Source organism: Ranitomeya imitator, chromosome 5 (genome assembly GCF_032444005.1).
Source record: "Ranitomeya imitator isolate aRanImi1 chromosome 5, aRanImi1.pri, whole genome shotgun sequence".
Lineage (NCBI taxonomy): Eukaryota > Metazoa > Chordata > Amphibia > Anura > Dendrobatidae > Ranitomeya > Ranitomeya imitator.
Window position 1 is genome coordinate 519,608,951 of NC_091286.1, and position 17,470 is coordinate 519,626,420.

At 45.8% G+C, this 17,470-nt stretch overlaps 1 protein-coding gene across 4 annotated transcripts in view; it reads right to left on the bottom strand.

Annotated features, from left to right (window-relative positions):
• The window catches only part of RNF13 (ring finger protein 13), a 145,425-nt gene that overhangs the window by 96,064 nt on the left and 31,891 nt on the right, over positions 1-17,470 (bottom strand). For all 4 annotated transcript variants that reach the window (XM_069727541.1, XM_069727539.1, XM_069727538.1 and 1 more), the window contains exon 2: positions 350-469. In XM_069727541.1, coding sequence (XP_069583642.1) covers positions 350-457 — 108 coding nt within the window. In that variant the 5' untranslated portion in view covers positions 458-469. The remainder of the gene's footprint in view (positions 1-349; positions 470-17,470) is intronic.

Sequence of the window (17,470 nt, forward strand, 5' to 3'; positions counted from 1 at the left end):
CCCATCAGCCTCTGGTGGTTTTAATTATAGCAGGATCATATCTACCCACATAAATGCAGGCTTCAGCCTCGGAGAGGATTCACATTAGGCAGGTTCCCAGCAACAGGAATCGCCTTACCGTAGCTGCCAGGTACACATGAATTGTTCAATTTATGCACCAAGCATTCTCAAGTTTTCCTATTTTCAGAATACTATTTTATTTGTTGGTAAACAAACTAGATAGTCATAAGAGTCAGTGGATTTAAGGATTACACAGTACTGGTAGCTATGCTGCAGTATATCACTATGCATACTCACACAGCTGTGGGAAGAGAAGAAAAAAAAAAAACGAACAGGTCCTCTCACTTACAGCAATGATGTCAGCATTTACAGGCAGAACGTAAGCGATGGCGAGGATGTGGACTACCCACAGGCTGACTCTTCTCACAGACCAAACGCACATTTTTAAGATCTCCATTTTGAAGTTAACCTGAAAGCAAAAATAAATCAGAATCTTGTAAAATGTTTCTGTGGAACATGTAATTATGTCTTGAGTTTATAGAGCAGTACTTGAACCCTGCTTCTTTGCCGTCATTACAAGATCTCATTCCAATGTAAACCTGAAAAACCTCGAGAACAATTCATTGTTATTGGTAACATTAGCCGAGTTCACGCTCAGGTCTCAAAAGAAGAACAAGAGATTTGGTATTTGGGCAAGACTTCCTGTTTAGCGTCAGCGATCAGCAGACTTGTCATGTATGGGGGCAGTCATCGACACTCAGCTTTAGGTTTTATACAGAAGAACAGTGTCAGTGTGGTTCCTCCTTAAATCATGTTTATTCAATTTTGTATAAATGGACAAAAAAAAAAAAAAAAAGGACTGATCTGATCTGAATGAAGCATGCAGGCAGCCATACACTTGCTGTGGAAATATCTGCCACATCAGTGGGGGTTTTTAAAAAAAATAAAGCTGTTCCTTAAAGGGAACCTGTCACCCCGTTTTTTGAGATTGAGCTATAAATACTGTTAAATAGGGCCTGCGCTGTGTGTTCCTATAGTGTATGTAGTGTACCCCGATTCCCTATGTATGCTGAGAAATAACTTACCAAAGTCGCCGTTTTCGCCTGTCAATCAGGCTGGTCAGGTCGGGAGGGCGTGGTGACATCGCTGGTTCTTCCTCAGCTTTACGTTGGTGGCGTAGTGGCGTAGTGGTGAACAAGCAGCGCGCGATCTGCGCTGTAATCCCTTGCATCGGTGGGGGCGGCCATCTTCCTGGGGCCGCGCGTGCGCAGATCGAGTGCTCTGCTGCACAGGGCTTCAGGAAAATGGCCGCGGGATGCCGCGCGTGCGCATTAGAGATCGCGGCGGCCATTTTCCCAAAGCCGAGTTTGCATCTCGGCTTTGGGAAAATGGCCGCCGCGATCTCTAATGCGCACGCGCGGCATCCCGCGGCCATTTTCCTGAAGCCCCGTGCAGCAGAGCACTCGATCTGCGCACGCGCGGCCCCAGGAAGATGGCCGCCCCCACCGATGCAAGGGATTACAGCGCAGATCGCGCGCTGCTTGTTCACCACTACGCCACTACGCCACCAACGTAAAGCTGAGGAAGAACCAGCGATGTCACCACGCCCTCCCGACCTGACCAGCCTGATTGACAGGCGAAAACGGCGACTTTGGTAAGTTATTTCTCAGCATACATAGGGAATCGGGGTACACTACATACACTATAGGAACACACAGCGCAGGCCCTATTTAACAGTATTTATAGCTCAATCTCAAAAAACGGGGTGACAGGTTCCCTTTAAACATGTGAAAATAGCCCTAGTGAACGTTCCTATGGGGCAGCTGCAGAACTCATCTGTTCCCCCCACGTAGCACTGTATAATGATAGCTGAAATCTGCTTTTGGGGCACATGACACACACTAAATATATACCGTCAACATTTTACACCACACCAGACTTACTAACATTTCAATGGTTAAAGGGAATTTTGGAAAAGGGAGAGTTGATCCAGCTTCCAAACCCAAATCCAAGAGCGTACTCAAATTGTAAGTGCTATATTAGTACGATTAAAATATGGCGACAAGAAAAAAAATGCACAGATGAAAAAGCAACCTCTCAACGATGTGGGGGTAATGGGGAAACATAATACCAGACCCGTTTGAATACGTTTTCAATGCGGATTTTGCCACTGACAACAATGGGATTAGGGGGTGTACCGCAGCAGTAATGGGACTACATATCATGCGCCATTGAAAGCCGGATGTTGGAACATCACATTAATGATTTCCTATGAAGCTGCATTAAGTGTTCTATTTTCTTTCACTTGTCCCAGAACTCAATGCAAGTAGCTTGCGCATATATATATTTCCAGCAAAATTACAGCACTAATAGTTATGCAACAACAACTTGCAGGCGAGATGCACAAATTGTTAACGGGCCACAGTGTATGTTCGCCCCATGTTTGTGTGGGTTCCCCCAGGTTCTCTGGTTTCCTTCCACACTCCAAAGCCCGACTGATGGGGCTCACGATCTACATTCCCTAATAGGGACATAGATTATATGTGTTAAAGTGCTGTGGAACTAATGGCGCTATACAAGGATATTAAGCAGACTTCCAGTAATTCTAGAGACAGAAGAGGCCATATAAACGCCCAGCCTTCGTGAATAAATCCAGAGAAGCCAAGCATCACCACCTGTGCACATGTAATGAAGGGCAACCATTGGACCACATGGTCAAAGGCCAGCGCTCATTAGGAACATCTCCACGTTTCCAATAATTAATGAACCCAACACATTGCATCCGAAGGAAGATGCTGAAAATTAAAATCAATATTGAACCACAGAGTGCAGTCATTGCTATTCCTATGAGTCAGATAGAGCTCTGCTATATCCATCTCTAGTCTGTAAGTGCAAAGCGATGACGTATCACTAGGATATACAGCGTACTAGGACCAGAATTGGTGGGGGTCCCATCTCCTTTAGGGTATGTGCACACGATGCAGATTTAGTGCAGAAAAATCTGCTGCAGTTCTGCACTAAATCTGCATCTCCTGGCAGAATCTGCAGGTGCGTTTTTGATGCGTTTTTGATGTGTTTTTTTAGCACAAATCTGCACAAAAAACGTATGAAAAACGCATAAAAAACGCATGAAAAACGCATAAAAAACGCATGAAAAACGCATCAAAAACGCACCTGCAGATTTCTATTATGGAGGGGTGCAGAAACGCTGCAGAACTGCACAAAAGAAGTGACAGACACTTCTTTGAAAACTGCAGCGTTTCTGCGCAGATTTTTCTGCACCATGTGCACAGCTTTTTTTTTTTCACATTGATTTACATTGTACTGTGATCACAGTGCAGTTCTGCAGCGTTTCTGCTGCAGAAAAATCTGCTGCAGTTCTGCACTAAATCTGCATCGTGTGCACATATATGATACACCCTGGATGGGTGCAATACTGGGGAGCAGTTAAAAGTGAAGGCAGCGCTAGGTCAGCCCTAGCTTTCTATGGGTGGTTGGGGGTCTCAGAGGTTGACACCCCAATGTCCATAAAGTGATAGCATCCACTGACAATAGGTCATTGTTTTTTCTCGTGAGAGAATTATATTTCTCCTTAAAACATAAGGGGTCGGTAGTCCGGACTATGAGGCTACCTGTGCAAGCTGGAGAGATGGGAACGAGTCCTCGCCAGCTTTACGTCACACCCTCAGCTCAAAGCTAAACGGACAGGATTTCCGATTCACCTAGGTGAAAGACCCGCTGACATCAGTCAGGGTTATGTCATTGCTCAATCAGCTGTTCTGAAGTCCTCATTTCTAAGAAGTCGTGAATATGATTTCATCCCTAAACATTAAAGGGGCGGCTGACTTGTGCCCCTCTAGCTGCAGAGCTTCGCACTTTCTGGCTTCTTCCTTGTACCAGCACTTGTTGGCAGAGCGTCTCGGGTGAGCCCCATAATCTCTGTACATCCAGCTAGCGGCCTCAGCCCTCTAATAAGCAGATCATACAAATGCCCCATCTTCACTTAGATTTGTATCCACAGACAAGATGGAAAGAAAGATGCAAAAGCCTCCTAATACATTTGTCACATTTTACTCCAGCGCTCTTAGTAAACAGCCGGTCATAAAGGGGTTGTGCCAGCATATTATTTGGTTATAGAGATAATTATGAGGTATGATCAGGCTGGCTCTCCATGGAGTAGGTAATAATACCTGCAGTGTGGCTCTGTGTATGTACCTGATCTCAGGCGGCCGAGCATACAAAGCCACTCATTATTCTCCTCTAGCTGTGTCCAACCGCAAAAGTAGGTATGGTCCAAAAACACTATGGAATCCGTATGCAGGGTAATTCAATGACAATCCTGAAGTGTTGTGCACATGATCAGCACATTTCCATCCGTATTTGCAGTGGTTTTTTCTGCAGCATGTCAATTCTTTTTGCGCTTCTGCACCCAATCACTTCAATTCAGGCTGGGTTCACATTAGCATGTGCAGCATACAGACCCGCATAGATCAGCATGCGTCTTGCGTACCTATATCTAACTCTGTGTACGCAGGGACCTGCGTTGGCATCAGTTTGTATGCGGGTGTGTCTGCATGTAACATGTTGCATTTTTTTCCGCGGAAAATATGCACATGAGGATGAGTGCGTCAAAACAACGCATTACTGTCTATGGGAACGCACTGGTACGCAAGGACATGCGTACGCTTGCGTACTTCGGACTGCGCATGTCCACGAACACGCCCATTGAGACACGCCCTCCAGAAAATATCGAACGCATGCGCATAAACAACGCAAATGCAGGCAAAAGACCCATACAAATGCATACACGCAGCGGTTTTTTTTGCATCATTCGGATAAAAAAAAAAATGAAGTGTAAGCATGTGTTTGAATGTGTTTTGGCATGTTTGCGCATGCAGATGATACGGTGCGCTCAAATACGCTAATGTGAACCTAGCCATATCAGTCAAACCCACATAATACCACAGGTATAAGGGTAACTTCACACAGGGCGTTTTTGCTGCAGCAAACCTGATTTCTTGGCAGGAAAGAAGCTGCGACAAAAATGCAGGTTTAGGTGTGTTTTTGGTTGCAGTTTTGTTGCGTTTTTTTGGGCTAACTTGTGTCTCTCTGTGCATGCTAATAAAGTTGAGTTGCTGTCCATTACTTTTCTGCAGCAAAAAGGCTGCAAATAATGATCAAATTCGCCATGTGTAAGAAGAGGGCGTGGCACTCACCGTCCCACAAACAATGTCCTTTATTATGGATACATGTAAAACGGAGGACCTGCAGAAGCGCAAGCCAGCGTGAAACGGCCGTCGTTTGGTGCGGTTTCCACGTGAAAGCCTCCCTGCCTTATCCATAATAAAGGACATTGTTTGTGGGACGGCGAGTGCCATGCCCTCTTCTTACACATGGTGAATGGTGGAGTTTGAATAAACCTCCTGTCCTTGGAGTTGTGCGATGGTGCCGTTCATCTTTTCCTTTTTTGCACGCATGTGATTTGCTGCAAATAATGATACCCGCATTTCTGCTGCGTTTTTGCAGTGTTTTCTCAACACCCATTCAAGCCAATGGGTGAAAAACGCTGCAAAAACGTTGAAAGAAATGAAATGCTTTATGTCCAAAAAAAAAAAAAAGCAGCGAAGCACAAAATCCTGATGACAAAAAAAACAATGTGTGTGCATGAGATTTCTGAAATCTCATAGGTTTTACTGGTACAGTAAAAAGCAGCTGAAAATTAGCATTAAAATAAAAAAAAGCAGCAAAAATGCCCAGTGTGAACATACTCTACAAATGTTTGGGGATTTGTTTTGCGTTTTACCATCTTCCTATGGTGTTTCCCACGCTGTCATCTGTGTGACAGCGTGGGAAACACCGGCGCGGTAGTTCATATTGGCGGTAACGCTACCGCCGGACAGAGCCCTTGCAGACTAACGCTGTCAGATGTCGACGTGACTCTGCAGCTGTGACTGTCACCCGCGGTAACGTTACCGCTGGTACTGTCGGTCAGAGCACTGCAGGATCATGCTGTCAGATATCAGCATGATCCCACAGCTGTGACTGTGACCTGCAGGCATGGACTGATGAGACTACCGCTCCCATCAGGCTATGTCTGCTGTCACTGATAACAGTGACAGCAGGTGCCACTGATGGGAGACGTAGTATTATCTGCCAGCGCCGTGCTCACAGTTAAAAGAAAATAAATAAATAAAATTACATACACATTCAAATAAAAAAAAAAAATATGCTCACCTAACACCAAATCCCCGATGCCCTTGTCTCCTAGAAATAATGTAAAATAATAAAGCAACATATACTCACCTGTCCGCCGTAGTTCAGGTAATCAGAGTGTCCCACGGCGGTCTCATGTGTAGAACAGTCACATGTCGACTGCTCTACCTGGCCGCCGGCGATACACTGCGGGAGTAATTGCATACTGTCAGTGTATCACTGAGCTGCCGTGAGTTCACCGGAGTTCATCAGCTCCAGTGCGCTCACTAATGGCACTGCTGTGTTAGAACTTTCCAACGCAGCAGTGGTGCCGTAAGCTGATGAACTCCAGTGAACTCTCTTATGACAGCTCAGTGATATACTGCGGGAGCAATACACTGTGTCTGCTCTCAAAGTGATCAGGATCGTCATGGGACATTATGGATCATCTTCTCAGCGGACAGGTGAGAAATATTGTGGTTTATTAGGCATTCGGTAAGTATGGTTTAATTAAGATTATTAAAAAAGGAGCCTGTGTCATTATGTTAAACAAAGGACTTTATTCTGGGTGTCTGCTTTTATACAATATCACTATGGGATTACTAATGGATAGGTCTCTTATAGACACCTCTCCATTACTAACCTGTGGGCTTGATGTCACCTGACAATACAAAGGTGACACCAACCGCACAAATATGAACCCCACTTTCCATCGCTACAGGGAGAGTGGGAAGAACAAGGCTAAGCGCCAGATTTGGAGCATCTTATAGATGCGCCTTTTCTGGGGAAGCTGAGAACTTATGTTTTTAGTCTGGGAGTGGCCAATATCCATGGCCCCTTCCTAGGCTATCAATATCAGCCAGTAGCGGTCTGCCTAGCCTTTGCTGGTTAGATTTTATAGGGGACCCCATGTCAATTTTTTTCTGGGGTCCCCTGTAAACTAGCCAGTAAAGTCTAAGCAAACCGCTATGAGCTGATATTAATAGCATGGGAACCTTTATGGCTATTGGCTTCTTCCCAGAATATTAACATCAGCCCCAGCCCTTGGCTTTCCATCTGCTGGTTATTAAAATTATGCGGGAGCCCACAATTTTTTTTTGGCGGAGGCAGCATCCCTTCCTCTGATGTGGGCTCCAGCGCTGAGCCCACATCAAAGACGGGACATGTCAGCTGTTTTGTAGAGCTGACATGTTCTAGCAATAGTGGCTGGTGGAATGGCGATCTAGTCAACTCTAACAGTGGCATTTAAAGCACGCTTCCGGCTGTCAAGCCAGAAATACGTGCACCGGTGACCCCCGTAACATGATTGGGGGTCATTGGTTCATCGGCATGACAACTAGAGGTTGTCAGTGCCGGATTGGTATGAGTACCACCCAGTGATCGGCGCTCATAGCAATGCTGTAATTCTACTACAGAGAGACGATCTGAGCATTGTCTCTATGTAGCAGAGCCGATCACGCTATGGCAGCTTCTAGCCCCCCATGGAGGCTATAGAAGCATGCCAAAAGTTAAGTAAAATGCTTTTAAAAATATGGAAAAAAAATATTTATATAAAAAAGTTCAAATCACACCCCTTTCAAAATAAAATAATAATATTAAAAAAAAAATCAAACCTAGACATTTGGCATCACCTAGTGATGAGCGAATATATTCGTGATTTCTCGAGCATGCTCGGGGGTCCTCCGAATATTTTTTAGTGCTCGGAGATTTAGTTTTTATTGCCGGAGCTGAATGATTTACATCTGTTAGCCAGCATAAGTACATGTGGGGATTCCCTAGCAACCAGACAACCCCCACATGTACTTATGCTGTCTAACAGATGTAAATCATTCAGCTGCGGCAAGAAAAATAATCTCCGAGCACTAAAAAACACTCCGAGGACCCCCGAGCATGCTCGAGAAATCACGAGTAACGAGTATAGTCGCTCATCACTAGCATCGCCGAGTTCAGAATCACCCGATCTATCATTAAGAAAAAAAAAAAAAAGATTAACCTGATCGATGAACGGCTTAGCGAGAAAAAAAAAAATCAAAAACACCAGAATTATGCTATTTTGGTTGCTGCGACATTGCATTAAAATGCATTAACAGGTACGTAGCTCAATCAAAATGGTATAATTAAAACGTCAGCTCGGCGCACAAAAAATAAGCCCTCCACTCTTCCCTCTACAGGTGAAATGTTCCCTGTGCCAGTGGCTGTAACACAACCTCAAAGTATGATTGATCCACCCCCAAGCTTAATGGTTGGCAATATATTTTGTTCCTGACTTTTTTTTTGTTATGAATTTATGAACAACATCAAGGTAATTACATACACATTATAGATGCGATCATGCTGCAGCGCAGGCGCCATCGCCTGCCTGCAGTAGGGGACTTTTTTCCCAAGAGATCGAAAATATAATTATACTAGATGGTGGCCCGATTCTAAAGCATCGGCTATTCTAGAACAGAGGTGTCAAACTGCATTCCTCAAGGGCCGCAAACAGGTCATGTTTTCAGGATTTCCTTGGCATTGAACAAGGTGCTGGAATCATTCTGTGCAGGTGATTAAATTATCACCTGTACAATACAAGGAAATCCTGAAAACATGACCTGTGTGCGGCCCTTGAGGAATGCAGTTTGACACCCCTGTTCTAGAATATGCATGTCCACGTAGTATACAGCACAGAGCCACGTAGCATACTGCCCAGCCACGTAGCATATTGCCCAGCCACGTAGCATATTGCCCAGCCACGTAGCATATTGTCCAGCCACGTAGCATATTGCCCAGCCACGTAGCATATTGCCCAGCCACGTAGCATATTGCCCAGCCACGTAGTATATTGCCCAGCCACGTAGCATATTGCCCAGCCACGTAGCATATTGCCCAGCCACGTAGCATATTGCCCAGCCACGTAGCATATTGCACAGCCACGTAGCATATTGCACAGCCACGTAGCATACAGCACAGCCACGTAGCATACAGCAGAGCATATAGCCCAGCCACGTAGTATATTGCCCAGTTACGTAGTATATTGCCCAGTTACGTAGTATATAGCACAGAGCCACGTAGCATATTGCCCAGCCACGTAGCATATTGCCCAGCCACGTAGCATATTGTTCAGCCACGTAGTACATTGCCCAGCCACGTAGTACATTGCCCAGCCACGTAGTACATTGCCCAGCCACGTAGTACATTGCCCAGCCACTTAGTATACAGCAGAGCATATAGCCCAGCCACGTAGTATATTGCCCAGTGACGTAGTATACAGCACAGAGCCACGTAGCATATTGCCCAGCCACATAGCATACAGCACAGCCACGTAGCATACAGGACAGAGCATATAGCCCAGCCACGTAGCATATTGCCCAGCCACGTAGCATGTTGCCCAGCCACGTAGCATGTTGCCCAGCCACGTAGCATACAGCACAGCCACGTAGCATACAGCACAGAGCATATAGCCCAGCCACGTAGCATACTGCCCAGTTGCGTAGTATATAGCACAGAGCCACGTAGCATATTGCCCAGCCACGTAGCATATTGCCCAGCCACGTAGCATATTGTTCAGCCACGTAGCATATTGCCCAGCCACGTAGCATATTGCCCAGCCACGTAGTACATTGCCCAGCCACGTAGTACATTGCCCAGCCACTTAGTATACAGCAGAGCATATAGCCCAGCCACGTAGTATATTGCCCAGTGACGTAGTATACAGCACAGAGCCACGTAGCATATTGCCCAGCCACATAGCATACAGCACAGCCACGTAGCATACAGGACAGAGCATATAGCCCAGCCACGTAGTAAATTGCCCAGTGACGTAGTATATAGCACAGAGCCACGTAGCATATTGCCCAGCCACGTAGCATATTGCCCAGCCACGTAGTATATTGCCCAGCCACGTAGTATACAGCACAGAGCATATAGCCCAGCCAAGTAGTATATTGCCCAGTGACATAGTATACAGCACAGAGCCATGTAGCATATGCCCAGCCACGTAGCATGTTGCCCAGCCACGTAGCATACAGCACAGCCACGTAGCATACAGCACAGAGCATATAGCCCAGCCACGTAGCATACTGCCCAGTTACGTAGTATATAGCAGAGCCACGTAGCATATTGCCCAGCCACATAGCATACTGCCCAGCCACGTAGCATATTGCCCAGCCACGTAGCATGTTGCCCAGCCACGTAGCATGTTGCCCAGCCACGTAGCATGTTGCCCAGCCACGTAGCATATTGCCCAGCCACGTAGCATATTGCCCAGCCACGTAGCATACAGCACAGCCACGTAGCATACAGCACAGAACATATAGCCCAGCCACGTAGTATATTGCCCAGTTACGTAGTATATTGCCCAGTTACGTAGTATATAGCACAGAGCCACGTAGCATATTGCCCAGCCACGTAGCATATTGCCCAGCCACGTAGTACATTGCCCAGCCACGTAGTACATTGCCCAGCCACGTAGTACATTGCCCAGCCACGTAGTACATTGCCCAGCCACTTAGTATACAGCACAGAGCATATAGCCCAGCCACGTAGTATATTGCCCAGTGACGTAGTATATTGCCCAGTGACGTAGTATACAGCACAGAGCCACGTAGCATATTGCCCAGCCACGCAGCATATTGCCCAGCCACGTAGCATACAGCACAGCCACGTAGCATACAGGACAGAGCATATAGCCCAGCCACGTAGTATATTGCCCAGTGACGTAGTATATAGCACAGAGCCACGTAGCATATTGCCCAGCCACGTAGCATATTGCCCAGCCACGTAGTATATTGCCCAGCCACGTAGTATACAGCACAGAGCATATAGCCCAGCCAAGTAGTATATTGCCCAGTGACGTAGTATACAGCACAGAGCCACGTAGCATATTGCCCAGCCACGTAGCATGTTGCCCAGCCACGTAGCATACAGCACAGCCACGTAGCATACAGCACAGAGCATATAGCCCAGCCACGTAGTATATTGCCCAGTTACGTAGTATATTGCCCAGTTACGTAGTACAGGTCCTTCTCAAAAAATTAGCATATAGTGTTAAATTTCATTATTTACCATAATGTAATGATTACAATTAAACTTTCATATATTATAGATTCATTATCCACCAACTGAAATTTGTCAGGTCTTTTATTGTTTTAATACTGATGATTTTGGCATACAACTCCTGATAACCCAAAAAACCTGTCTCAATAAATTAGCATATTTCACCCATCCAATCAAATAAAAGTGTTTTTTAATATCAAACAAAAAAACCAACAAATAATAATGTTCAGTTATGCACTCAATACTTGGTTGGGAATCCTTTGGCAGAAATGACTGCTTCAATGCGGCGTGGCATGGAGGCAATCAGCCTGTGACACTGCTGAGATGTTATGGAGGCCCAGGATGCTTCAATAGCGGCCTTAAGCTCATCCAGAGTGTTGGGTCTTGCGTCTCTCAACTTTCTCTTCACAATATCCCACAGATTCTCTATGGGGTTCAGGTCAGGAGAGTTGGCAGGCCAATTGAGCACAGTAATACCATGGTCAGTAAACCATTTACCAGTGGTTTTGGCACTGTGAGCAGGTGCCAGGTCGTGCTGAAAAATGAAATCTTCATCTCCATAAAGCATTTCAGCCGATGGAAGCATGAAGTGCTCCAAAATCTCCTGATAGCTAGCTGCATTGACCCTGCCCTTGATGAAACACAGTGGACCAACACCAGCAGCTGACATGGCACCCCATACCATCACAGACTGTGGGTACTTGACACTGGACTTCAGGCATTTTGGCATTTCCTTCTCCCCAGTCTTCCTCCAGACTCTGGCACCTTGATTTCCGAATGACATGCAAAATTTGCTTTCATCAGAAAAAAGTACTTGGGACCACTTAGCAACAGTCCAGTGCTGCTTCTCTGTAGCCCAGGTCAGGCGCCTCTGCCGCTGTTTATGGTTCAAAAGTGGCTTTACCTGGGGAATGCGGCACCTGTAGCCCATTTCCTGCACACGCCTGTGCACGGTGGCTCTGGATGTTTCCACACCAGACTCAGTCCACTGCTTCCTCAGGTTCCCCAAGGTCTGGAATCGGTCCTTCTCCACAATCTTCCTCAGGGTCCGGTCTCCTCTTCTCGTTGTACAGCGTTTTCTGCCACATTGTTTCCTTCCAACAGACTTACCATTGAGGTGGCTTGATACAGAACTCTGGGAACAGCCTATTTGTTGAGAAATTTCTTTCTGGGTCTTACCCTCTTGCTTGAGGGTGTCAATGATGGCCTTCTTGACATCTGTCAGGTCACTAGTCTTACCCATGATGGGGGTTTTGAGTAATGAACCAGGCAGGGAGTTTATAAAAGCCTCAGGTATCTTTTGCATGTGTTTAGAGTTAATTAGTTGATTCAGAAGATTAGGGTAATAGGTCGTTTAGAGAACCTTTTCTTCATATGCTAATTTATTGAGACAGGTTTTTTGGGTTATCAGGAGTTGTATGCCAAAATCATCAGTATTAAAACAATAAAAGACCTGACAAATTTCAGTTGGTGGATAATGAATCTATAATATATGAAAGTTTAATTGTAATCATTACATTATGGTAAATAATGAAATTTAACACTATATGCTAATTTTTTGAGAAGGACCTGTATATAGCACAGAGCCACGTAGCATATTGCCCAGCTACGTAGCATATTGCCCAGCCATGTAGCATATTGTTCAGCCACGTAGCATATTGCCCAGCCACGTAGCACATTGCCCAGCCACGTAGTACATTGCCCAGCCACTTAGTATACAGCACAGAGCATATAGCCCAGCCACGTAGTATATTGCCCAGTGACGTAGTATATTGCCCAGTGATGTAGTATACAGCACAGAGCCACGTAGCATATTGCCCAGCCACGTAGCATACAGCACAGCCACGTAGCATACAGGACAGAGCATATAGCCCAGCCACGTAGTATATTGCCCAGTTACGTAGTATATTGCCCAGTGACGTAGTATATAGCACAGAGCCATGTAGCATATTGCCCAGCCGCATAGCATATTGCCCAGGCGCATAGCATATTGCCCAGCCACATAGCATATTGCCCAGCCACACAGCATATTGCCCAGCCACATAGCATATTGCCCAGCCACATAGCATATTACCCAGCCACGTAGTATATTGCCCAGCCACGTAGCATATTGCCCAGCCACGTAGCATATTGCAGAGCATATAGCCCAGCCACGTAGTATATTGCCCAGTTACGTAGTATATTGCCCAGTGACGTAGTATACAGCACAGAGCCACGTAGTATATTGCACAGCGACGTAGTATACAGCACAGAGCCACGTAGTATATTGCCCAGCCACATATGTCACAGGTTAAAAAATAAAAAATAAACATACTCACCTTCCAATCCGAGGGCCCCTTGTAGTTCTGTTGGCAGCTGCCTGTTCCAGGGTTTGATGACGTGGCGGTCACATGACCATGACGTCATGGCAGGTCCTTCTCGCGCAGTCACATGACCGTGACGTCGCAATCACATGACCGTGACGTCGCAGTCACATGACCGTGACGTCATGGCAGGTCCTTCTCGCGCAGGGCCTGTGATGATGTCGCGTGACATGACCGTGACATCATGGCAGGTCCTTCTCCCATACCATCGTTGGCACTGGAACTTGCCGCTTGCATGGAGCGGTTACCGGAGCGTGGGGAGGAGCGGGAAAGGCGGTGGAAGGTAAGTATATAATGATTATTTTTTATTTATTATTTTTAACATTAGATCCTTTTACTATTGACGCTGCATAGGCAGCATCAATAGTAAAAACTTGGTCACACAGGGTTAATAGCGGCGGTAACAGAGTGAGTTACCCGCGGCATAACGCTGTCCGTTACTGCCGGCATTAACCCTGTGTGAGCGGTGACCGGAGGGGAGTATGCGGGCACCGGGCGCTGACTGCGGGGAGTAAGGAGCGGCCATTTTCTTCCGGACTGTGCCCGTCGCTGTCTGGTCGTGGCTGTTTTGCCGCGACCAATCAGCGACTTGGATTTCCTTGACAGAGGCCGCGACCAATGACTATCCGTGACAGACAGACGGAAGTGACCCTTAGACAATTATATAGTAGATATATATATTTATTATATTCATTATGTAGAATAGGGGGCAGGTCAGTGAGGGGTCAGTGACGTCGCAGTCCGTGACGTCGCAATCACATGACGTCATGGCAGGTCCTTCTCGCGCAGGGCCTGTGATGAGGTCGCAGTCACATGACCGTGACGTCGCAGTCACATGACCATGACGTCGCAGTCACATGACCATGACGTCATGGCAGGTCCTTCTCGCGCAGGGCCTGTGATGAGGTCGCAGTCACATGACCGTGACGTCATGGCAGGTCCTTCTCGCGCAGGGCCTGTGATGAGGTCGCAGTCACATGACCGTGACGTCGCAGTCACATGACGTCATGGCAGGTCCTTCTCGCGCAGGGCCTGTGATGAGGTCGCGTGACATGACAGTGACGTCATGGCAGGTCCTCCTCCCATACCATCGTTGGCACCGAAACTTGCCGCTTGCATGGAGAGGTTACCGGAGGGTGGGGAGGAGCGGGAAAGGCGTGGAAGGTAAGTATATAATGATTATTTTTTATTTATTTTTAACATTAGATCCTTTTACTATTGACGCTGCATAGGCAGCATCAATAGTAAAAACTTGGTCACACAGGGTTAATAGCAGCGGTAACAGAGTGAGTTACCCCGCGGCATAACGCGGTCCGTTACTGCCGGCATTAACCCTGTGTGAGCGGTGACCGGAGGGGAGTATGCGGGCACCGGGCGCTGACTGCAGGGAGTAAGGAGCGGCCATTTACTTCCGGACTGTGCCCGTCGCTGTCTGGTTGTGGCTGTGTTGCCGTGACCAATCAGCGACTTGGATTTCCTTGACAGAGGCCGCGACCAATGAATATCCGTGACAGACAGACGGAAGTGACCCTTAGACAATTATATAGTAGATATATATATTTATTATATTCATTATGTAGAATAGGGGGCAGGTCAGTGACCTATCAGAAGCCATACAGATGAATACCTAATCAGGGCACCACACGAAGACCCCCCACAGGCAGCCACGGAGCACGAGCATATTATTAACCCCTTCATGACCCAGCCTATTTTGACCTTAAAGACCTTGCCGTTTTTTGCAATTCTGACCAGTGTCCCTTTATGAGGTAATAACTCAGGAACGCTTCAACGGATCCTAGCGGTTCTGAGATTGTTTTTTCGTGACATATTGGGCTTCATGTCAGTGGTAAATTTAGGTCAATAAATTCTGCGTTTATTTGTGATAAAAACGGAAATTTGGCGAAAATTTTGAAAATTTCGCAATTTTCACATTTTGAATTTTTATTCTGTTAAACTAGAGAGTTATGTGACACAAAATAGTTAATAAATAACATTTCCCACATGTATACTTTACATCAGCACTATTTTGGAAACAAAATTTTTTTTTGCTAGGAAGTTATAAGGGTTAAAATTTGACCAGCGATTTCTCATTTTTACAACGAAATTTACAAAACCATTTTTTTAGGGACCACCTCACATTTGAAGTCAGTTTGAGGGGTCTATATGGCTGAAAATACCCAAAAGTGACACCATTCTAAAAACTGCACCCCTCAAGGTACTCAAAACCACATTCAAGAAGTTTATTAACCCTTCAGGTGCTTCACAGCAGCAGAAGCAACATGGAAGGAAAAAATGAACATTTAACTTTTTAGTCACAAAAATGATTTTTCAGCAACAATTTTTGTATTTTCCCAATGGTAAAAGGAGAAACTGAACCACGGAAGTTGTTGTCCAATTTGTCCTGAGTACGCTGATACCTCATATGTGGGGGTAAACCACTGTTTGGGCGCACGGCAGGGCTTGGAAGGGAAGGAGCGCCATTTGACTTTTTGAATAAAAAATTGGCTCCACTCTTTAGCGGACACCATGTCACGTTTGGAGAGCCCCCGTGTGCCTAAAAATTGGAGCTCCCCCACAAGTGACCCCATTTTGGAAACTAGACGCCCCAAGGAACTTATCTAGATGCATAGTGAGCACTTTGAACCCCCAGGTGCTTCACAAATTGATCCGTAAAAATGAAAAAGTACTTTTTTTTCACAAAAAAATTCTTTTAGCCTCAATTTTTTCATTTTCACATGGGTAACAGGATAAAATGGATCCTAAAATTTGTTGGGCAATTTCTCCTGAGTACACCGATACCTCACATGTGGGGGTAAACCACTGTTTGGGCACATGGTAAGGCTCGGAAGGGAAGGCGTGCCATTTGACTTTTTGAATGGAAAATTAGCTCCAATTGTTAGCGGACACCATGTCGCGTTTGGAGAGCCCCTGTGTGCCTAAACATTGGAGATCCCCCACAAGTGACCCCATTTTGGAAACTAGACCCCCCGAGGAACTTATCTAGATGCATATTGAGCACTTTAAACCCCCAGGTGCTTCACAGAAGTTTATAACGCAGAGCCATGAAAATAAAAAATAATTTTTCTTTCCTCAAAAATGATTTTTTAGCCTGGAATTTCCTATTTTGCCAAGGGTAATAGGAGAAATTGGACCCCAAATGTTGTTGTCCAGTTTGTCCTGAGTACGCTGATACCCCATATGTGGGGGTAAGCCACTGTTTAGGCGCACGGCAGGGCTCGGAAGGGAAGGCACGCCATTTGGCTTTTTAAATGGAAAATTAGCTCCAATCATTAGCGGACACCATGTCACGTTTGGAGAGCCCCTGTGTGCCTAAACATTGGAGATCCCCCAGAAATGACCCCATTTTGGAAACTAGACCCCCAAAGGAACTAATCTAGATGTGTGGTGAGGACTTTGAACCCCCAAGTGCTTCACAGAAGTTTATAACTCAGAGCCATGAAAATAAAAAATAAAAATTATTTTCTCAAAAATGATCTTTTAGCCTGCAATTTTTTATTTTCCCAAGGGTAACAGGAGAAATTTGACCCCAATGTTTGTTGTCCAGTTTCTCCTGAGTACGGTGATACCCCATATGTGGGGGTAAACCACTGTTTGGGCACATGCCGGGGCTCGGAATTGAAGTAGTGACGTTTTGAAATGCAGACTTTGATGGAATGCTCTGTGGGTGTCACGTTGCGTTTGCAGAGCCCCTGATGTGGCTAAACAGTAGAAACCCCCCACAAGTGACCCCATTTTAGAAACTAGACCCCGAAAGGAACTTATCTAGATGTGTGGTGAGCACTTTGAACCCCCAAGTGCTTCATAGAAGTTTATAATGCAGAACCGTGAAAATAATAAATACGTTTTCTTTCCTCAAAAAT